Source organism: Thunnus maccoyii, chromosome 11 (genome assembly GCF_910596095.1).
Source record: "Thunnus maccoyii chromosome 11, fThuMac1.1, whole genome shotgun sequence".
In the NCBI taxonomy this organism is placed as follows: Eukaryota; Metazoa; Chordata; class Actinopteri; order Scombriformes; family Scombridae; genus Thunnus; species Thunnus maccoyii.
The window spans coordinates 22,283,494-22,306,462 of record NC_056543.1 but is presented as its reverse complement, the minus strand read 5'-3'; the positions used below and the strand labels follow the sequence as shown (position 1 = coordinate 22,306,462).

The window sequence follows — 22,969 nt, the reverse complement described above, 5'->3', positions numbered from 1 at the left end:
TCAGGAATGGCTGAAATTCATTTGTGGAGACAATCTTCCCTCCGTTATTGGCAAGTGGTTGTGTGTTCTGCACATTTTACAGCCGACTGTCTGCTTAATGAGACTCGTTACACTGCAACATTTTCAACTGTTTCATCCACGATCTTTGGATGACACATTGTTTCTTTCTGTTACTTATCTAAAGGAATATAATATATCTGTGCTGAAGCTAAGCTAGCGACCTCCGGCTACATTTGAAAATATTACTTTTATTTTGAAATCTCATCTGTGCAACAACAGGCTCTTCCCCTTCCCATTCAGGATCAGACTCCAGTTCATAGACTGCTTATATACTATATACTTATGTCTTCAGCTGCAGCCATTTCTCCAGGCAAAGATGCGGTGTAAGGGAATTTGTATTATTCATTAGGTATTATTCCAGTTGGCTGGGGGTGGAGGTGGGGGCCACACCTCCAGCCAATCGGAACAGGTGGTCATTAATAATGCCAATTTTTATGTAAATGGCTTCTGAGGCAGCCTGCTGGAAGACAGAGGGGAATCTGGGCTGTAAGGAAAGATGTATTTAGAGAAGTCTAAACAACTTTTTGTGAACAAAATGTCACAGATATGTTTAAAATAGACTCAATATTTATAAAAATTAGTCAAAAAAGGCCATAATACCAGATCTTTAATGATAAACTTATATACAATATCTTTCCTACTACGAGCATCCACTGATGTCCATTCCTTCATTACCACTAACCTCTGAATAATGTGTGGCCATGGTGCCTAATAGTGCTGCACAATATGTGGTTTCAACATCAACATCGTGATGTGTACATGTGCAATAGTCACATTGCAGGACGTGCAGTGTCAAGTAAGGCAAATTAGCTCACACTCATCATGCTACAGCTTTCTTGCTGCTTGATACAAAGGAAAACTCACAAGGTTCTCATTTTCCATGACTAATCTACAAGAAAAGTCCAGCTGATATTACACAATTTACACAGATCAGTTCCCAATGTGCTCTGGTGAACGGATGCACTTCAAACAACCAAAGCAGGCCCCTTTAGTTGCTTACCACAACCTGAAAATGAGCGCTACCTGTTTTGGTTCTTTGATAAACTGATAAAGTGCACTCCTTGATCAGAGCACATAGTGAACTGATCGCTGCAGATGCAGAGTCTGCATATCACCTGCCTGTAAACATGCACGTGACACGGCTGCTGTCACAGATAATGTCACCCAGATGCTAGAGGCAGGCGTTCAGTTACGTGAGGTGGCTTCTGAGTGCATGTGTTCCTGTTATCAATGGCACCTCGTCCCAGTACTGGTTAAAAGTTTAACAGTTACTGTCACAGGGCTGGTCCGCTCCCTAATGTGAAAGGCTTAACACATAAACACACACACACGCGCACACTAAACTTGCAGTATCCAGATCTATCTGTACTTACATCTTGCTGGCATATAGACAAATCTGTTTGTTACTCGAGTTTGAGAGTTTTACCATCCTCAGTCGCGCTGGAAGGGCTGGTTATCTTCCACCATGCAGATTAAACATACATTTGAACAACCTTAGAAATGGTAGATTACATGTAAATAACACAACTGCGACAAACAAGTCTATTTGTAAAGTTTATTAAGAAACATGTTGTTTTTCCCAAATACCTCTCCACCTGTTCCGTCTCCACTTGTTCATGCCTGTGACAGAGTCCCATATGTGAAACCTAAAGTGGAGGAGTCCAAGCTGATTTCTGGAGGGGTGGCAGAGGGCTGAACCAAGTGTGGTAGAAGTAGGAGGGGGGTTTGTTTTGTTAGAGGATAGACCTTTTAAAAGTACCCAGATGATGAAGATTATGATAGGTAACTGTATATCTGTACATGGATAACACACTGCATGTATCTGGTGAAAAGTCAGTTTTTTTCCAGTATCGTGCAGCCCTAGTACCTGATCAGGAAAATAAACACATTTACATGCTAGGTTTGAGAAAATGATCAAGTGACATTTTGCTTAACTTCGCAAGCCTACAACACAGCCAAACACCAGCTTTCTTTTATCTGTATGGCATGCCAAATCAGTTCTTTCCACAGATGTGATGGAGAAACGAACAGAAATGTAAATTGTTGTGCTTTTTTTTTCCTGAAGAAGATGAAAGGATGGCAGAGTGAAGCGGGCAGGCTGATCAAGGGACACGGGGAGGGGCAGACTTGGAGTCAGTCCTGCTCACGCTGCACTTGCATGCATTATCACTCATTCACTGTCTGCCACCCTCCCTTATTCTGTCACTCTCTGTCTCTTTTTCCTTCCTCCCACATTCTCCTTTCATCCTCGACCTACTTTCTTGGTGGTGGGTGTCGCTATACGACACGGAGCTCAGTGTGAGGAACACAAAGCAAAACTGGGACAGATTCTCCACGCTGCACAGATCACTCCAGCGAATTGCACTCTTTCTCAAGTCCGCTATGCTGCTCGCTCATTCTGCACCTCAAGTTTGTTTTTGTACCTTTGTTGAGGCCCCTTGTGCCCCAACAGCAGCTCAGTCAGCATGTTTCCCCCTTTTATACCACGCACACACACACACACACACACACACACACACACACTAACAGGCTCATTTAAACATCATTGTTGTCCCCACAGGGCAAGTTGTTTCCAACTGCCATTAATACAAAACTTTACCTTGTTTTCCACCTCTCTGTGAACATTTTATGCAATATTTCCTCTTGTAGATGAAACATGAAAAAGAGAAGAGCATGTGAATTAAGCAATTTCATGCTGCTGTCTTGACTTATTTTCCTTAGCATGTGAAAAACACTGATTCAGTGTCAGATAACCAGCCCAATAACTCAAACATCCTCGCTTTTGCCTTCACGCCAGTGTGGGCTTGCTGCACACTCTCCGCTTTTCCCATCTCTCTCTCTATCTCTCTCGCTCCCAAGTGAAAGTGATCCTTGTAAGTGAAATGGACTGGCCTTCTGTCTGCTTTTTCCAGTCTGATGTACTTTTTCAGGGAATCTCTCCATACAATAGAAACAATAAGGAGAAGACAATAGCCACTCACTTTCCCTCGCTCACTTTGTCTTACTGTTGTTCTCCTTGAACTCAGCTGAATGTAACGTCTGCTTCTAGTGTCTTTTCTTATAATTGCTTTGCCGATCAACAGAAAATTATTTGACAATTCAGATTACTAATTGTTTAGACCAGAGGTTTTCAAAGTGGAAGGTGGGCCTCCCCAGGGGGGCTCCAAACAGATTCAAGGGAGGCTGAGTGAATAGAAGTGAAAAAATATTACATTAGTTATTATATTATTTATCAAAAGGAGATCACGTTGAATAGCCTAAATGTGTGTGATATGGTTAAAGAGACAGTTTAGAGATACAGTAGTTTTGGGGAATTTTACTGTTCTTCCCACTTTCCCATAGTCATAAACAAATAAATGCCTTCAGACAGACCTTTTTTATGTATTTGGTATAGTCTGAAGTATGTCTAACAGCAATTTCAGGCTATCTGGCTCAATTGTTGAGTGTCTACGGGGTCAAATAACATAATCATGATCCCATAGGCATCTGGGAATTGAGCGAAACTAAGCAAGTAAACTAAGGGGGGAATGAGGGGGTGCCTTTTCCCAAGCTTTGTCTGAGGAGAGGCCCACAGTCTCAGACTTTGAAAACCCCTGGCTTAGACATTTATCCAGTTATAATCACCTGTTTCAGCTTTTCATGTTTTTATGCCTCTGTGCCAGTGACAACTGTGGCCGCATTATGTTTTTGGGTTGTCTGTCCTATTCTTGTGAACGCAATATCTTAGGAACGCCACAAGGGAATTTCTTCAAATTTGGCACAAACGTCCGCTTGGACTCAAGCATGAACTTCTTAGAATCTGGTGTTCAAAGGTTAAAGTCCACTGTGACCTCAACAAAACACATTTTTGGCCATAACCCAAGAATTCATACGCTAATTATGAAGTTCAAGTTTCACACAAATGTGTAATAGGATAAAACGATGTAGTGATGACATTTTATATCCAAAAGGAGCAACATCCATATCTGAAGCATTGTCTACTGTCAAGGCTACAACTTTGTGTTCTATCAGAATCAGCTTTATTGGCCAAGCATGTGAACACATACAAGGAAAACACACTTAATACCTTTTATTAAATTCCTTCAAAGCCTTCACTACAAATTATGTATGTATATTATATGTATATGTATATTAATTATGAGTCTGGACAGACATGGATTTAATCTGCAACTTGACTGGTTGGCAGGCATACAACTGCGATGCGATGTTTCTTTGTTATACATAGTTTTGGGATTTTTGTTTTTTGAAGACTTGCGTATAAGATCTGGTAATTGTTATAGATTCAGGGTTTATCAGTTAATTCAGTAAAGCAATTAGGAAATATTGTATGTTATTAAATTAGAACTCCCTGCAATTCTCGCTTTTTTTTTTTTTTTTTATGACCGCTGTTGGTGCCTCTGGCCAGTCCAGGTCTGTTTATTTAGTTGATAGGACAAGCTCATAAAATAATTTAGCAGCACTTTGCAGATCTCTAAGTAAATGATGATGTTGAGTAAACGCTAAGCAGCATAAATTTTTGTTACATCAATCACTGCTGCCTCTATATTGCCTGCAGTGTGTTTTGTTATAAATTACATTAACCAGAGTGTTAGATTGTTGTATGAAGGCACTTTTCTTTTAAAACATGCAGCACATTAGTGCAGATGCATTACAAACTACCTCCATTAGTCATCCTTCCCACTGCCATCTGTTAGTCTGGGCATGAATTTCTGTTCTTCTGGATTTAGGCCGACTTAATCTGTCACTGTCAAACAGCAAAGATGATTTGCTTTTGGATCCAATTGATTAACAACAGCCACCCCTGCAGCCACCGACGCTCTCTGTACTCACCTCACACTCTTCTCCCCAGTTACCATGGTGATGGGGATCCCCACAGTGAAGCGGAAGGTGAAGTCATATCTGTCAGAGACGCTTCGTTCACTTATAGACAAGCTGTCACCAGAGGAGAAACTCGACTGTGTCATTATTGTTTTCGTCGGGGAGGTGAGCTCTCAGGTTCATGCAGTATGAGTCATAACACGATGCTTCTGTACGATAAACCACATGATGCTAAAAATATGAAATTCTGTCTTCCTGGAATAATCTCTGCAGACTGACGTAGACTACGTGCACAGTGTGGTTGCCGGCCTAGAGAAAGAGTAAGTGCACTTCCTGATAGAAACATTGCAAGGGACCAAATTGTCACTATGATTAAAAGTGACACCGCTGACATCACCGACAATCTTTTTCTTTTTTTTTTCCTTCAGGTTTTCTACAGAGCTGAATTCAGGTTTGCTGGAGGTGATCTCTCCTCCCGTCACCTATTACCCTGACCTCACCAACCTCAAAGAGACGTTTGGAGACTCCAAAGAGAGGGTTAGGTAAGAAAATCAGTCAGGCGTGACATCTGTGTTACCTTGACCGCTTGTTTAATTAGGCAAAATGTGATAGAAAATCATTAAGGAGATCATGGAGATACCAGGCCTGAGAGACATGAAGTTATGCAGGAGAGCTGTGATGAGGATTGAAAAAGAAGAAGCATGAGTCAGGGGGGTGGAAAGAGGGAGGGAGCAAGCAAGCGAGAGCTTTTAGGTAGGCTGCCTAGGTACTTAGTATTCCACAGGCATTTCTCAAAGTCAGATCAAGGTCATCAGCAGCAGCGCTCTCCATCTCTTTCTCTCTGTAGAGCTCACTCTTATCATCCTCTGTAGTTATCTCCTGTGTATAGTCAGCTGACAACTGGCTTCAACCGAAATCTGTTTATGGTGCAGTTTGTGCCGACTACTCATGTACTCAGCTAACAGCCTTCAGGCCCTGAAGATGCTTCTTTTTTTTTTTTTTTTTTCCTTTTTAATGCGCGTATGTGGATGTTTGTTTCCTCCACAGTTGCCTCTAATGTTAATCTAAGTAGCTAGTGTTCAACATTAAAAAAAAAGTTATTATATTCAGCAGACACTTTTTGTGTTTGTATGCGCATGCATCCAAGTAAATGGTATAGAAGGCTCATTACCTCCTGATTACTTTCTCCTACAGCTGAAACTGCAGAGCGACTCAAACCACCTGGCTCAGTTTTGAATGCATTTCCATGCCCTCATATTCGGGTTATCTATTCACCTGTGATTAAAGTGTAATATCTCTCTCACACCTGCCCCGTGGTAGCATCATAATCACCTGCAGCACTTGGTGAACAGCCATGACAGCCATGACTGCAACAAAGGCAGATCATTCAGATCAAACAGTCAGTGTGACAGCATTGGTTCATAATTGATTAAAATAAAGTCTGCTGTTGGACAGGAGGAGTACGTGATTTGCACAGTTTTGCTTTTTTGCATGTGAAACAGTGTGTCTGAATACTTTGAAACACCTTTTGAAATACAGAGATATCATAAAATATAGTTATCATAAATGTATGTGTTGATGTTTTTTGTTTTGTTTAGATGGCGAACGAAGCAGAATCTGGACTATTCCTTCCTCATGATGTACGCTGTGAGCAAAGGGGTTTACTATGTCCAGGTATGTCCTTTAAATGAATGAATAAATGTTCCCATAGCAACCTGTTGGAGACAGTTATGCACACGTATCGGAGTTAAAACCTGTCACAAGGCAAACACTAGTTTACTTATACTTCGAGGCATGTCACTCCCAATTAAAACATGGTGAGTAATTGGTGCAAATGTGTGTTGTTGCAGTCATTCATCAGAACCAGTGTTATTGTTTTCAGACTAGAGCCACTTATTCTCAGTCTAATCCTCTTAGACTTCTAAAGTTCTTATCTTTTATTTTTTTTGGCTAAACTATGCATCCAATTTGGGAATGTTTGTATAAATGTCTAATCTGAGCAGATTTGGAACTCTAACACCAGCCATTCATGGTTTGGGTTTAACTGTGTTGTCAATCTCCCATCTTTCTGTCTAATGTAAGGGGTGTGTCATTTCCATTCTCTGCTCTTACCTGGAGGGAAGAGGTATTTTCGGTCTGACATCTACACAGCTACTCTAGTTTAGTGTAGCTACAGCAGTGTTTCTTAGCTCAGTTCAAAGTGCTGTCCCTTTTGTCAACATAGAAGAGTCTCCCTCCTGTTTCTCACCCTCTCCTTTAACAATAAACCTCAACTCTTACAGTGCTTTCTCCTGTCGCTTATTTTGTTCTTTCTGTACCTCTCTTCCTTTAGTTGGAGGATGACATTGTGGCCAAGCCCAACTACTTTGCCACTATGAAGAACTTTGCCCTCCAGCTCTCGTCAGAGGACTGGATGATCCTGGAGTTCTCTCAGCTGGGCTTCATCGGTACGGTCCATTAAGCACCTGATCAATATTCAGCATCCAGTATTGGTCTGTCTAATGAAGCAAGATCAGTATAGACAGCTGATGGCAAAACCAACCAATGGCATTCCTGGATAAATGTTCAATCTGAAGTGATTATTAACTCATTCTGTTAACTCAGCATTTTACATTCCACTTATCAAGGCATTCACATATTGGAAGATTTGTAGATCTGTAGAAGAAAAGATGGACATTTTATTGATTACCATTTGGAGAGTTGGTCATTTCAAATAAATATGGTTTGGCTGGGAAAAGCAAATCTAAATTAAGAACACAACTACAATATGGTAATGAGGAATGTGTATATTTCTAGTGCAAGTAAAAAGGAACAATATTGTATGTACAATTGACTGTGCAAAAGTCATGGCTCTATTAATGGTGGCTCTTCTCAGAGTCCATTTATCAGTTAGATGGGATTCTAACTGGTTAAAATTGCTATTTTTTTTTAGTTTTACTAAACAGATCTAAATTTAATTGTACACAGTTGAGTTTAAATTTATATGAGTCTGGTGTCATCACTGAAAGCCAACTGCGACTAGACTGTAATTATCTCTAGTCCTAATTTTAGTTTAAATGAACTATTGTTACTGGAATTACAAAGTTAGAAAGTTGTTTGTCTCTAAGCAGCCTTTCTTGCTCCGTTCTCTCTGAACTTTTTCTATTTATTATTTTCATCATTCATCTGAAAGACATGTTTTTGTTTTTGTGGGGTTTTAGAGGTGGATTTTTTTAGTTTAGTTTATTAATGGCACCCTCAAGGGGAGGATGTTCTGCTGTTGGAAACATTTGTTGATATTCTGTTGTCTTCCAGTGAAGTGAGAAAATACCACTTGTTTTCTTCTTTTGTGGACGTGTGTCCTAAGTATCAAAATCTTGAAACACAGAACAATGCAGAGCCTTTTTCACCACATTTCTTGACACAATTACAATCATTTTATTCCAGTCGCATTTTTTTTTTTTAGCTGTGAAATCAAATTTAAATATAGCCTGTATCTTTCACAGGTTGTCTCTGATTTTGAAGAGACAAAGCATCCACAGGAGAGAGCTACTTTGTCGTATTAATTCCAGTTGATCGTGCTCTTTCTTATTTACATGTAGCAACAGGTCCCCTCAGGTCTAGTCATGGTTTAATCATCTCTGCAAATAATGGATTGTTAATGAGCTTTTGTGCAGGATCAATTAACCTCAATAAACTCTCTTTATTCTTTTTCCTACAGGAAAAATGTTCCAGGCTCCTGACCTAAACCTCATTGTCGAGTTCATCTTTATGTTCTATAAGGAGAAGCCCATCGACTGGCTGCTGGACCACATTCTCTGGGTCAAAGTCTGCAATCCTGAGAAAGATGCGGTATGTGCAGTACTGTAGTTGGGTATGTACTGTATGGATATGATTGTCTTTGTAAGGAGAATGGCTCTCATCTTTCCTCCTTTTTTTTTTTTTTTACTCTTTTCCAGAAACACTGCGAGCGACAGAAGTCCAGCCTACGTGTGCGGTTCAGACCCTCCTTATTTCAACACGTGGGACTCCATTCTTCTCTCGCTGGAAAGATCCAAAAACTCACAGTGAGTCTCACACCCTCACAGTAATTTATTTACCATAGCAGTTGATTCTGCCTCTCATGTAGAAATGTCTTGTCTATTTCTGTAGGACAAAGACTTCCTGAAGCCACTGCTCCACAAGATGCATGTCAATCCCCCAGCTGAGGTTTCCACTTCAATGAAGGTATCGCTCCAGAGCTCCCATAAAGCATATTTGCTCTGATTCTACTACACTGTACAGTTATGTATGGAACATCTATTATTTACACAGGGTATCGGCAGGTGAAATATGTCTCTTTAGGGATAGTGCAGCACGTGAAAATAAAAGTGAAAACAAAAATAAATGTATGTTTTGTGTCACGCAGGTATATCAGGGTCACACGCTGGAGAAAACGTACCTAGGAGAGGACTTCTTCTGGGCCATCACTCCTACTGCAGGAGACTACATCCTCTTCAAATTTGACAGACCTGTCAGCATAGAGAAGTAAGTGTAAATGACGGCTAATAAAATAGTGAGAATGCAAAGCACAGCCCAGTGTGTTCACTGTTATTTCGACCATAACATTTGCACATACAGACAATGCACTAGTCTTTTCACTTGTTTCCGCCTGCTGCCTGCTACAGTATGTGTGAGTCTCAGGGGAACAGGGTAAGCTAATGAGAGTGCTCTAAAATAAGCATTCTCAGGCCAGCCTCCTACTCTCCGTGGAGCTGAGTAGAGATGGAGCAAGACAGTATATATAACACAAAGAGAGGTCATAGCAGCGACTGACAGCTCAGATCGGAGCTGACCTGAAAAAGGATGTTAATATTTGGTCATGCTGAGATGTGTCATAATTGTGGTATCTGCTCTTGTAAAGAGAAAGTTGGAACAGCGACAAGTGTGAAAGACTGTTCTCACACTGTCAGTCACTCATAAAGTAAGAGGCAGCGAGAGGGAAAGCTGCCATCTAGTGTTCCGCTGTCTGGCTCTGAAGTGTTTTGTGTCTGCATTTGAGCTACACTAATTATACAGGCTCAGGCTCTTTTACCCTGCTGATGAGACAACATCTCATCAGCAGTTGGTCGAGATGGTACAGCATACTTTATGATCTGTCACTGCCTCTGTCTCCAGCTCTCCTTCTAGCTGCTTAGCATTTAATAGAGATAAATACAGTGCTACCACAAATTCCAGTGAAAATATCCTATTTCAGATAAAGTAAGGGTGGCATGGGGTTTGTTTTTTCTTTGAATCTTCTTGACCTTGAACCCCAAAGGTATAAATCAAGGAATCCAAATTCCTTGAAATCTACATAGATTTCTCGAGGATCAGTTCTCAGCTTTATACTGTCTAGAAAGGCAGAAATACTGTTTTTTTTTAATGTTCAAAAAAACCTATAGCTGTGACCTGAATATGAGATCAAAGAAACATAAGCTTTAAACTTTTCATCAGCTATATCTTACTGACAGTTAAGCCATTTTTTGAATTTCATTACCTCCATAAAACTTCTATTTATTACTTTTTTGGTGCCTACTTCTTGTCCACAAGTGATTATATGGACTGTGTGTGTATCTGTGTGGTTGCTACCGTTTTGGGAAGAAGTGCCGGAATGCTTATCAGTGCATGAATATATTGAAATTGATGTGTGTTTTGATTGGCAGGTTCCTGTTTCGCAGTGGTAACCAGGAGCACCCAGGAGACAAGATCGAGAACACCACAGTGGAAATACTGCCTGTCTCGGTAGGGAAGTACACACACACATACACACACACACACACACACACACACACACACGCAGTCTGTTACCCTTCTATGGTGTGATGTGCAAACGGTTCTGATTAGATTACATTGAGCGCTTGCTGGGACACAGCGTATTGATTATTGACAGGAATGTGAGCGTGACAGAATCGTTTGCTCTGCCAGAGGCGATACATTCTGACACTGTGATCCACACTCCTAGCGTGAGCACAGATGAACACATCTGTTCAACTGCTGCTCAAAAGAGAAATCGTTAACATTTTTATTTGCCTCATATCTTACTCAACCTTTTACTGTGTGCATATGTTAGGAAACTGGACTGCAGACCAAAGAGAAGTACAAGCGAACTGAAGACCGCTTTTACAGGATCGGTGAGTAGATTTGACAGTCTCCTAGTGCTGCAGCATGTGTGAGAGCTCATACAATCACACTGAAACATCGTGATCAGATTACATACACTGATGGAGCCCAGAGTGATAGACAGTGTATAAAAGTGTGTGCTATGTTGTCAATCACATCTCTCATCTGAAATCTTCTGTTCTCTCATCACTTCCTCTTTATTGATTTGCTAACATCTTTTCTAATTGTCTGGTTTCTTAGCTTTTTTGTCAAATGTTCCTTATAGCTGTGATTAATTTTTTTTTAAAAACCTGATGAAGGCCATGTGCCGAAAAATGTTGAATAAGTGCATCAGTGACTCAGTCAACCTTGCATTTTATCTTTTACATTTCTTTTTTCTTATTTAGTGAAGATATAGTACTCTCCATACAAATATGTATGTTATGTGTGCTTTGTATGTGTATTTGTTCAAACACACAGGTCAGTTTGAAAAGGGTGCGGCAGAAGGGGCTGTTGATCCTTCCTTCAATCCTGTCCTGGCACTTCGACTCTCGGTTCTCAAAGACTCAGCTGTGTGGGCCATCCTCAGCGAAGTAAGCAAATCATACTCCTGTCCAGTCATACTCTGAATACTACTTGTTCCCGATGCATTTATCCAATAACAAGGTGTCACTCTGCTCTCTCCCTGCAGATACATATAAAGAGGATAGCAGGCTGACTGTTGTGGAGGGGAACATGAATCATGGCCCCTGGGGGACCAAATTCTCTTAGACTGCTTACGCAGGGCCTCTGGCACCTAGCAACCGGCAGTGAAGTCATTAGAGCCCACTAGAGTTGCCGTCTGAGGAACGCCACCTCTCTGTCCCGGCTCTTCCTAATGTATCTTGTTATTTTTCTTCTCATCGATCGATATCCCCCTTTCTTTTTGCATCCCTCCCTCACTTGTGTGCTCTTAATTGATTTGTGAGAATGTGAATACTACTGTCTAAAGAACAACAGCAGAGCGTTTGAAGAAATCCACTCCCAGCTCTGCCTCTCAAAGTGACTGTGTCGTCCAGCAGCTTTGAACACAATCAGAAAACACTTGGATGAATGAGGACAAATCATCACATCTCGGGAGAACCAGTCACCTGGCCACTGGTATCGATGCTGCCAAATCTCTCTTTTACTCAATGCTGCCACTTTTGGGCACGCTGGGGCATTGCACTAGCGCCACAGCACAGCCCGTGATGATCAAGAATGTTCAATCATCACTAATGGCCAGTTGCTCTCTGTTCTCAACAAAGATGAAGGAGTTTCAGATCAACACCAGCCCAAAACTAAAATGTTTTTCTCACTCCCAGAGTATTGTCGGTCACACTTAAATATTCCACTCGTCCTGAAACTCAGACTCAGGATGAGTCCAAAATCCTGCCTGAAGCCAGTCGGTGACAACTTTGACCACTGGCTAGATTCCTCGGTAACTACCCCAATCCATTAAGAAAATAAGACACCATATCTATCTCACCTCCTGTCTGACGAGCTGTGTATGACCTCGGTGTCCATTTATAGAAAACCAATCAGACATTGCCTTGGCGTCATTTTCCCGAAGGAATATATTGTTATATTGATATATTATTACAGCTATGACGATCTATGAAGGTGACTTAATTTATTTGAAATAAATCTTTAATTTGTACAAGAGGTTAAATATATTTTTATTCTATGAAGAGATGTTTATGGTAGTTCAGAGTCTGTTTTATTTGCATACTGTTTGTGTGTGTGCGTGTGTGTGTGTGTTTGTGTAAAATGCTATTGTACATTTTATTTTCATTATTACAGCTACTTTAGAAGTTGCTTTATTTGCTGGTGCAAGTAGCTCGGTTCAGTCGGCGTACCAGTTTCTCTCCACTTGAAGTCAAGCAATGTGCAACTAAAACAATTTTCACTGCTAAAAGCTGAACTGTAGTAAAGTTGTGAATGGATTCTGTTCGAGTACTTGTGGGTTAAATTTAGAGAAATGTGCCTTAAATCCAAGTCCCTTCACATGTCTCAGTGACACTTTTCCAATCTGTTCCCTCACACTTTTGCCTACACTACGTTTGCTGGATATAGTAATAATCTGAAAATAACAGTGTCCAGTTAGTGTTTGGATGTTAAGAACAATATATTATGCTGAGTTAAAGTGGTAAACTAGGGTCTTTTTGTACCAGATTACCATCTGAAACGGTGTGCTTTGCACTGCTTTTTCACTTTTTTTTTGTTACATCACACCCTTAATCATTGTACTTAAATTTTCCATCTTCTCATATTAGATGCTCATTTCACAGACTCCTCCTAATCCACTTAATGACTTATTTTGTCCAATCACATATCTGTTTTTCGATTGGACAGATGATTGCTGATCATGGCAGAGTGAGCCTTTTGTTGTATGATGTGGTTTAGGTTGTGTAGTACTTTCACAGATTGTAAATATATTTAGAAAAAAGCAATGAGCATCTCTCTTTCTCTCTCTTCACTCTTGCTCTTCTGCCTCACTTGATAGTTTATTGAAATTCACTTGACATGTTTTGAGTGGAAGCTGTTTTTAAGTGAAACCTCATTGTTTTTAAATGTCAGCGGTTTATTGAAGGAGGTAATGAAGTGCCTTTTGTTGGAATTGATTATGAGATTGGAAGAAATTGTTCCTAATCATGCTTGTTCACATGCACATTTATATTTGTACGTAACTTATTAGTGGTGTTTTGTTTGGTCAGAGCAAGCTCCTTCACCCCTTGATCAAACTATCCATGCTAGAGCTGCACTTGAAAAAACCTGAAGTGGTTCGATCCCTGCCTCTTGATCAAGTTTTTTTTTTTTTCTTGAAGTTGGGAGAAAATAAGAGACACTTGAAGAATGGGGAGAGCCACTTACACTAATGTTAACTGGATTGGCCTCTGACCCTTGTCCCACATCTACACACAAATGGAAACTGAATGCATGAAAACAGCATGAGCAGTCATGTGATCCCTGAGAGACTAAAAAACAAAAAAAGGAACTCTTCCCTGGCTTGACAACCCCATTCCTCCCTCAGTTCATGTGCCTTCATCATGTACACGTGTATGCCTGCCTCTGATGATTTTGACATCATTTTTCATGGACATCTTTGAAATAAATGGAAAAAAAGGTGCTAGAAGTCATTGCCATTTTTTGTGTTGAGGTTTGGTTTTACTTGCATATCTCATGCCACCTGCATCACCAGATTTTATTTCAAAACAGCTGTGAAGGAACAAAATGGAAGTTAAGAAAATCCATCACAAATATTACCTGAATATTAATGTGACATAGCCGGTAAACTATTCGCAAATAAACAATTATCTGTCTACATGTAGAGCAAAATGAATCAAACATGAAAAACTACCACTCCCAGCATGCACTTCTTTGCGCAATGTTCTTCCGTTTTCCCGTCATGCCGTGGTTCTGAAACATGGCCGACAGGTTTGATAACAACATTGAAGTCACCGCTGTTAACTAGCCGGTTTCTGCACCTGTAGGTTCATAAATAAATAATTGTAGGCGTTGAAGAGGATTCTTCACAATGCCGAAATATTACGAAGATAAAGAGGAAGACCACAGAGCCTGCGCCGGCCTGAGAGAAGACTTCAAGGCATGTCTCCTTCAGCACGACTGCGTAGTAAAGGTAAGTTGGCGTCATATGTATGGATATCTGATATAACACAGCGCTGTGGTTTGATAATAGTCGTCTACAATATCTTAGAGTTAAGAAACCAAACATGGGAAGACATACAATTGCAGCTCCTGTGTCGCAGTCCGGTTCCTCTAACCTTCACATGGAGTAAGTTTAGTCCTAACCCCTGACCAGTCAAACCAGTAACCAGAACCTGAGCCATAACCTCAACCACAGAGCAATATGCAGTATGGAAAATACTATAAGGAAGTAAAATTATATTTTGACACATAACCTCTTATTTGGCAGGCCGGAGTGCTGATGTTATAAATATGACCAGCCCTGCACGTTATACGTCACACCACACTCCGTTAAAAAAACCAGCAATTTAACATTGCAATCATTTATTTCATCCAGACAGCATTAGACCAGGTTTAAATTAAAACTAAAAACAAAAAAGCCCCACTACACTTAGAAATGTCAAATCCAGTTTCAGATTATTATTATCAAGATTCGACAAGTCTAAGTATAGTGGCTTTTGATCTGGATCTGGTCTAATGTGGTCTGAACGGGAGATAAAAGCAGTGAAATCGCCCTTTTTTGTGTGTTCATAAGAAAAATAAAGGTTTTACATATCTGCTAGTTGGTTTAAACAGTGTTAAGGCTTTTGTTACGATGTTTAATACTTTGTGTAAGTGGTGAGAAAACAGAGAATCCGCCACTAAATATCATTGTTTCCCTTAACTTTCCCCTCAACTGTTGCTTACACCCAAATCTGAGCTAACTTCAACCATTGTGGCTCTATGTGTTGTGCTAATTTTGCTCTCTCAACTCCATTATTGCAATTCCAGCAATTCACAAAAAGATGTATATTGGACAAAACAGCCAATATCAGGGCATGCTGCTGACCCTCTTACATCTTTTCATATAAACATGAGTTTTACATGATTTTTGCAAGTTGAAATAAACTGGAATTTTCCTTTTAATGCTCTGTCGCCAAAATACACTGTACTGTGGCCCCCTACACTTGGGGGTCTTAACATATAAAATCCAACTGTAGTACTGCTTCGTGGTGGATCTAATTTATGCTAAATTTGATGTATCGCCAGAGAGAATCTGGTCTGACTGGCTCTGGACATTTCAGCAAAATATAATGTAAATGTTAACTGTATAAAACTCTTGTAAATGTGTGGCCACCCTGCCCTTTACAAGAGGCCTTGCTGGGGTAGATTTTAGTTATCTCTGTAGATTTTACTATATCTGACATTTATTTTCACCATGCATTACTTTATTTTACCATTTTTACCATTAAACACAAAAGAAAAATTAAATGTGCAATTATGAATGCCCATTAAGTTGCTGAAGCCCAGATTTTTATTCTAAAGCCCCAGTCAGTATGTTTTTGCAATAAAAATGCGAGACACAATCAGAGTTTCTGAATGTCTCATTTTGTCTCAATCATGTCTCATAACTGATTGTGCCAGTGTTCATAAAATTATTGATGTGAGAAAAAAAAAACTTGTACTGGATCAGAAAGCTTATTTGTTTTTTGTCCAGTGCTAGTCCTTGTTTTAAGAGAACTGTCAACTAACACTGTTCATAGTTCCTCTTCTTCGGATGAACTGATCAGTAAAATCATCTTGTGTTGTCTCTGCAAACAGTGCCTGGTTCAGACAGAACTGGAGACCACTGATGCAGGCTCTGGGGTCACATCATGCTGCTTCCTAAGTGGGATGAAATGCACATTTTGGCCCAGTGTTCTAACTGGTTTCTTAATTTATCAGGAGGGAAAACTGCCCAGTCAGTGTTTGAAGGAAGGCCACTGCAAAGCCCTGCAGACATCGTTCTTTGAGTGCAAGAGGTCAATGGTAAGTTACTGGTAATTACATTGCATTCATAAAGGGATTAAAAACTGGCTTATTATACACCAAAGGTAGAGCTGGAAATTCAAACAGAGTCATTTTGATCACAGACTGATGTGCAAACATTTAGTGGGAAGTGGAAGTGAACATAGGATGGTAATGTTTTATCTTCCTCTTTCTTGGGGCTCGTACCATGAAGTGAGCTTTCTTCGGTTTTACTCAGGTTTTTTGTTATCACGAAGATGGCTTGACGGTGATCGGTAGATCGCTGTGGTAACCTACAGTACTGTATTAAAGTTTTAGACACTAAAAGCGAAGATGAAAGATACAACTTCATACATAGTGCAGTAAAGAGGTTTTAAACTGAGCTTCTAACAAACGAAGGATATTTTACAACATCAAATACATAATTAGCATTATGGCTGCATTTTTAACTAAATCTCTTTTTCCTGAAGGGATTCCTGACAATGTCGATTCTTTAACATTCTTATTCCATCACTGCAGCTCAGAATAACATGAAGTTAAACCCTCTGTTGTCTTTTGTTAGAAGAATATTCCACACAGAGTTCATTAGTTCCTGTGATCAGAAATGAGAGATTTTGATTAGATGGATCTCATCAGACATTAATTTCTTTTCTCATCCCCTCTCCTCTCCGCTTTAGTAGCAGAAACAGTCTTACAACTTTTTTTATGTGCATCACATCACATATTTTGTTCATCACCAGACAAAAAAGCCTAAAATACTAGCTCTGTGCTAAAGACATACAGTATAATAATTCTAACACGTATTTTAAACCTTAGCCTTACTTTTAATATTTGGAAATTATCTTTTATCTGGTTATATTTTACACATTACAAGTGATGATATCACTTGTAATTAAAAACTTTGTGTCTTTCACTTGGACATGCTCATAACTGGACAGTAAAACCCAAAGTGAAAAGAAATGACTCAGGCTGTTTCAGTTCCATCTGTCTCGTACAAATACAACTGGAGTCGTGTTGTAAGCTTTGCTGTAAAGACTGACCAATGTCTGTCCTCTGTTTACAGCTGGACACAAGGTCAAGATTCAGAGGAAGGAAAGGATTTTGAGGAATCAACATGGCTGCCATATCTTGGATGAGAAACTGTATATACTACTTATGATTTCAAAGAACAACGCTCACAGGTGTCTGTGCAGTTTCACATTCTCCTGTGAAGGACACGTGTCAAGAAATTAGGTAGTAAAGGACTACCAGATATTAAAGAACAATGCACGGTGACGCACAAAAAAAATGACCAACCAGTGCTGAAAAAAGCCGCAGCTGTCACTGGTGGAGCTTCCAGCATTTTGATCTCCTGAAAAAAAATCAATATGCATTGTGGTATTCTGGATGAATGTGTGTGTGTGTGTGTGGTGTGTTATGGAAAACAAACACTTGTAATGAAATAAAAAATAAATAAAACGCAAATAAAGAGTTTCTATTAAAATTTTAATGAGCTTAAAAACATCTCTAAAACAAAAGATTTCTGGTCATTTTGAGGATGGCGTCATCATACAGTTGAAAGTCTTCATGGCCGTTAATACTTAATCGTACAAACTGAGTACAGTGTTGGTCTTGCCTCCTTTAGTCAGTGTAAAGTGACCGTTTGAAGTCAGTTGCACCGTTTCACAATCGTTTACTTGTTACTCCTACAACATTATTAATAAAAACACAAAAAGTTTAGAAAAATGACCAATTGTCAGTTTTGTCAGTAATTCAACAGAAAACGTTTGTAACATATATGGACGGGAGCAAGAATGAAAAACAGAGTGACGATGTGGTCGCTCCTCAGTACTTTCACAGCTGCTATTTCAAAGCAGCCATCATCATCTGCTTGAACTTCTCTAAATCCACCTTCTTCATGATGTAAGCCTTGTGAGTCTTCTTCAGGAGGCCCACAGTATCTACTATCATCATACCTCTGGTGTGCGTGCCCACCAGCTCTACGCTAACAGGATACTGGTCACTTTCTATGATGAATGAATCGTCTATAGCGGCTGCAAAGGCATACGAGTCACAGGAAACAAAACCCGTGCCAGCGACGAACACTTCCTGGAGGCGCTCACTTTGTGACGCCTCGAGGCTATGCTGGAAGATCTGTGCCATGAAGCGAGCTTTATCCGTGTCCTGCGCCAACCAGGCGTCACAGAACTCCTGTAAAACCAGGAGACATGTTGTTTTTGTTGTTGTTGTTGTTGGTGCATTTACTTATCAGCAACATTATATGGTATAATAAGCATTGGGAATCTATTGTGTGTATATGCTGAAATGTATAAAAGTCAGCCTTACCCAGGACAGTTTGCTGTGGCAGGTAAACTCCCAGCAGGCCAAGTAGGTGGGACACTGGTAGTCGTTCAGTACAATGTACGCAGCCTCTGGATCTGCTGCAAAATTGAACTCAGCGCACACTGTGGTGTTCCCTCGAGCTGAAAAACATAACACAGAAAACCACTGATTACACACTGAACTCCACCATTACAGAGGTAGACAGAATAATAACACTTCATATAGAAGGACTATAACTCTTAATCTGATTACATTTACAAGCACTGATATGATAATTTACTGATCTTTTTGTCTGTTTCATGCTACAAAGTAGTGAAAAATGTGATACTGACAGACTCAAATTGCTTGTTTTGTCTGACCAACAGTCCATAAAACATTGAAAAATAACCTAAACAATTAATCCGTTATCAAAATAGTTGCTTATTGTAATATTGCTTATTATAGTTGCTTGTTAATTAATTGATTAATTGACTTGTTTCATATCTAGTAGGTTGAATGACAGCACCATTCGGTCATTCCATGGGACCCAGTTTGAGTTTTCAACACAACAGTCAACAGTTGGAGGTGGATTGGTAAAAAAAAACAGGAAATTATGTTTTTCTTTTTTTCTTCGACTCCATTTTTTGTCTCGTCCATGCGGACTGTACACTGTCAGCACTCCTGACCTTTGCTAAAAACGCAGCACGAAGACACCAGAAGTTGATGATGTTTACCGACATTCAGTGTTGCCTCCCATGATGTAGAGCCCTCGGAGTTTGCTGGGTAGAGAGGGATCTATCCTCACAGCCAAAGCCAGGTTGGTGAGGGGTGCCGTAGCAACAAGAGATACCTGGGGACAGACACACAGACTTAAGACACACAGTAAGCATAAACACACACACTTACAACTGCGTCACATCTCTCACCTCCCCTGGGTTCTCATTGACAATCCTGATCATAGCTGACACGGCGCCTTCCTTCTGAACCAGGTCCAGACCAGGAGCGTTGGGGTCAGGAGCGTCTCCGAGCCCATCCAACCCGTGGAAGTGACCAGCATCAATGCAGTTCCCGAGGATGGGCTTAGCAGCACCTTTAAACACTGGAATCTTACACATGAAAAGAAGAGCAAACCAGGTTAAACATGTAAACATACCACATGGAAAAAAATTGTAAAGCTGTTGTTATTGTTCAGCCTATAATAGGTTTTTTTTTTTAAATCAATTTATGCTTCATTGATGGAGAGCTGGGCAATGTGGTGATATATACCATCAGAGAAAAGACATTTGAATTTACAATATTTTTGAATCAATGTGATGAAAAATCTTGACTGAATTAACCAAACATATTCTCATATTGTTATTTAATTTATGAACAGTTTATTAATTGAATTAACAGATTTGATTTTTTTTTAAAAGTACTATATCATAGATTTATACTGATACATGAATATGATATACTTAAAATGACATTTAATCACTACAAGATTAAATGAATTTTGTCAGGATGTGACAAATTCTATGAGTTAGGAAAACTTCAACACTGACGTAACAAAAAGAATGTCAGAAGCAAAAGAAAAATCATTTATAAATAATAATTAATTTTACTCCACAGACTTAAAGAAACTCCCTAATTCCACTATGATGTTCTGAAACTGAACGGTAACCTGTGTTGAGTTTTGAAAATAGAACTTGGTGCAAGTGAATATTTTCTCTACAATTATAGTGACCACAAATGTTCAACCAATCTGGAACATATGAGGTACAAATAACTGCTTTCACTGAACAATTTAAAGAACTATACATACATTTTTAAGCACTGATATAATGGGATTGTTGTTGATCTGCCTCAATAAAGGCAAATGTAATTTATAGATTTGAGATTTCCAATATTCAGAGCGCCTGACCAAAACACTTGCGCTTTCTTTTGGTAGTAAAATGACATAACTGAAAAATGAAATATTTTCATTTAACTCAATCGTGTCCATTTAATCTAACTGATCTATACTGGCTTTCCTGTTCCTGCCTCAAGTCATGCGGTTTGAGGAACAACAACTCATTGTTGGGCAGTTTTATGAGCTGCACTCTTACATGTCACATGATGCCAGTAAATTCCAATTAATGTGAGGCTACACTTGACTTTTGAGCAAACTGATTCAAGTTGGTAAAAAAAACACAGTATTCTTCTTGTTAGTATCATAAAATAACAGCACCCACCTCCAGTTTATTGCAGGCTTGCAGAATGCGCAGTGTGTTCTTACACACGTTCTCCACTGTGGTGTTTCCATGCACACAGGTGATGCCAAGGAGCTCCACGTTGGGGGCGGCCAGCGCCAACATGATGGCTTGAGCATCGTCCACCCCACAGTCTACATCCACCAGCAGCTTCTTGTTCATCCTGGAGCCTGCAGAGCACAGACGTTACTCTAGCGCTGTCATGGCTGTTCATCTAACACTTTGGTTTGTGTTTAATTCCTTCACTTACACTTTAATCTGTTACATTGAACTTTGTTAGTCACCTATTAGTTATTTAACACAATGAACTTAAAGTGAAAACCCTTTCACCTACCTGTTGAGTGTGAACGAGACAAACTGTACTGTGCGCTGGCTGGAGGACTTCTTCCTTTCACAGACTGGAACCAACGACGGTCAGCTGCAAACAACCTTTGAGAAACAAGAACTCTATGAGTTGACCGAATGGGAGGAGTTATGCAATAGAAAGCAAAAATTATTAATAGATCTGCTTCAAGTTGGCCATTTTCTTCCTCCAGTGAGAGTAAGAAGTAGAAGGAATAAACGCACCACCTGTTGGGACATTGCTTCTCAGCTCTTTCTCAGATAATGTCCTTTGCAAAATATATTCAAAGTGTATTAACAGAGAAGTGTATTTCTGGTGTTTGTATGTCTTAATGTTTTTTCTAACACTGAATGTAATGATTAGGTCTATAGGTGAAAAGCTTGAGTAGTTCTGAGTGTACATGCCACCAAACATTCCTCCAAAAACTCCTCTTATAAGGAGAGAACAGATGTTGTATGACTATAGGAAATGACTACTATTTATCTTGAACTCTTCTCACGATGTGAGAATGTTTAAGTATAGTTACAAGACACATTTCTGTCATTTCTGCACGCTCTGAGCATGTTAAATCAGTTTACACGTCTTTCGATAGGGGTCAACACATCCAGCCGACAGCTAGAATATAAATATGTAGCAAAGGTCACATTTATAAACTAGTTTTTTAAGGTTGAATGTGACCGTGCAGCTTCTCACCTTCCTACAGAGCTGCTGAAAATGTGAGATGTTGCCACAACACATCGGATCATCACCGCCATGCAGACGGACGGAGAGCTGAGAGGAGGAGGAAAGAGCTGACTGTCATCTTTTCTGTGCGTCACAAACTGCAATGAGAAGCAGAAAACTCCACTGCTCACACTGTTTATAGTGTTAAAGCATCTGATAAAGGGTCTGTTTCAGATTCAACAAACTCTGAGTCTAACCCTGAACCCCAAGATGGGAAATTCAAGAGTTGTTGGTTCCAGATCAGCTGATCGGTCAGTTCAAGCAACTCTGAGTATGTTGACTGAAGCGTGTGTGTGGTGAATGAAATAAGACATCAATGGAGCTCTGAGACTACAATTCACCATGGCAACGGGTAAATAAAAGGCAGAGCCTCCATTTTGATCCAATAGATGTTGAGATATTAATGATGTATATGTGGACGGTGCACATTTATCTTTAAAAAAAAAAAAGCCTGAGTCAGAGTGTCAGTAAGTTAACACAATAATATTTTACTTAGTGTTGTCCATTCATCATTTACCAGACTTGTATTTCCTTAATGATAAAGTGGAATCTGACTGTGTATCGAGTTTGTAACTATATTACATTTTAAATATATTTGATCAGCTTTAATCTGACGTGGCACAAAACACAGAAGGAAGCAACTGAAGATAAAATATAATGAAAGATTTCAAAAATACATAGATCGAATAACTTTTACATGACTGTAAACTCACAGTCTGATCCAGTAATAATGTGTTTGGTGATACTTGAAAAGGCGTCGAGGATAAAATACAGTAGATTTTAACATTTTAAACACTGTAGTTGCACCACAATCCTGCTCACTCAGAAATATTAACATATAACGTTAATCTCCAATATAACCAATGTCCAAAAATAAAACTCAAGTTTGACACACATTGCA

The 22,969-nt window shown here is 39.6% G+C and overlaps 3 protein-coding genes across 8 annotated transcripts in view; 2 read left to right on the top strand and 1 right to left on the bottom strand.

Annotated features, from left to right (window-relative positions):
- mgat4a (alpha-1,3-mannosyl-glycoprotein 4-beta-N-acetylglucosaminyltransferase A) overlaps nt 1-14,131 on the top strand; it is a 37,181-nt gene extending 23,050 nt beyond the window's left edge. For both annotated transcript variants that reach the window (XM_042425843.1, XM_042425842.1), the window contains 13 exons: nt 4,910-5,043; nt 5,152-5,198; nt 5,307-5,420; nt 6,477-6,552; nt 7,211-7,325; nt 8,579-8,709; nt 8,817-8,924; nt 9,010-9,084; nt 9,266-9,384; nt 10,542-10,620; nt 10,949-11,009; nt 11,458-11,570; nt 11,669-14,131. In XM_042425843.1, the coding sequence (XP_042281777.1) occupies nt 4,910-5,043; nt 5,152-5,198; nt 5,307-5,420; nt 6,477-6,552; nt 7,211-7,325; nt 8,579-8,709; nt 8,817-8,924; nt 9,010-9,084; nt 9,266-9,384; nt 10,542-10,620; nt 10,949-11,009; nt 11,458-11,570; nt 11,669-11,695 (1,199 nt within the window). In that variant the 3' untranslated portion in view covers nt 11,696-14,131. The remainder of the gene's footprint in view (nt 1-4,909; nt 5,044-5,151; nt 5,199-5,306; nt 5,421-6,476; nt 6,553-7,210; nt 7,326-8,578; nt 8,710-8,816; nt 8,925-9,009; nt 9,085-9,265; nt 9,385-10,541; nt 10,621-10,948; nt 11,010-11,457; nt 11,571-11,668) is intronic.
- Nucleotides 14,132-14,385: 254 nt separating this feature from the next.
- LOC121906740 (cytochrome c oxidase assembly factor 5) lies at nt 14,386-17,758 on the top strand. The gene is made up of 3 exons (XM_042425782.1): nt 14,386-14,635; nt 16,408-16,491; nt 17,534-17,758. The coding sequence occupies exons 1-3, from the start codon at nt 14,534-14,536 to the stop codon at nt 17,573-17,575; spliced, it is 228 nt and encodes a 75-aa protein (XP_042281716.1). The 5' UTR covers nt 14,386-14,533; the 3' UTR covers nt 17,576-17,758.
- Nucleotides 17,759-17,936: 178 nt separating this feature from the next.
- Nucleotides 17,937-22,969, bottom strand: part of inpp4aa (inositol polyphosphate-4-phosphatase type I Aa) — a 28,007-nt gene continuing 22,974 nt past the window's right edge. For 3 of the 5 annotated variants that reach the window (XM_042425776.1, XM_042425778.1, XM_042425777.1), the window contains one exon: nt 21,346-21,431. Coding sequence is in view for 2 of the 5 variants with exons in the window: in XM_042425780.1 (XP_042281714.1) it covers nt 18,313-18,660; nt 18,796-18,932; nt 19,510-19,621; nt 19,698-19,877; nt 20,985-21,172; nt 21,337-21,431; nt 22,039-22,100 (1,122 nt within the window). In the remaining 3 variants the exon portion in view is untranslated. Of the gene's footprint in view, nt 18,661-18,795; nt 18,933-19,509; nt 19,622-19,697; nt 19,878-20,984; nt 21,173-21,336; nt 21,432-22,038; nt 22,167-22,969 lie in introns of those variants that run through there. The other 2 variants (XM_042425780.1, XM_042425779.1) reach the window with 2 other exon arrangements.

What these genes read in the sequence shown, in the direction of transcription:
- LOC121906740 (XM_042425782.1), top strand. Translation starts at nt 14,534, where the DNA reads ATGCCGAAATATTACGAAGATAAAGAGGAAGACCACAGAGCCTGCGCC. An exon ending in AGCACGACTGCGTAGTAAAG is followed by an intron (nt 14,636 to 16,407) that starts GTAAGTTGGCGT and finishes TTAATTTATCAG; the next exon opens with GAGGGAAAACTGCCCAGTCA. An exon ending in TTGAGTGCAAGAGGTCAATG is followed by an intron (nt 16,492 to 17,533) that starts GTAAGTTACTGG and finishes CTCTGTTTACAG; the next exon opens with CTGGACACAAGGTCAAGATT.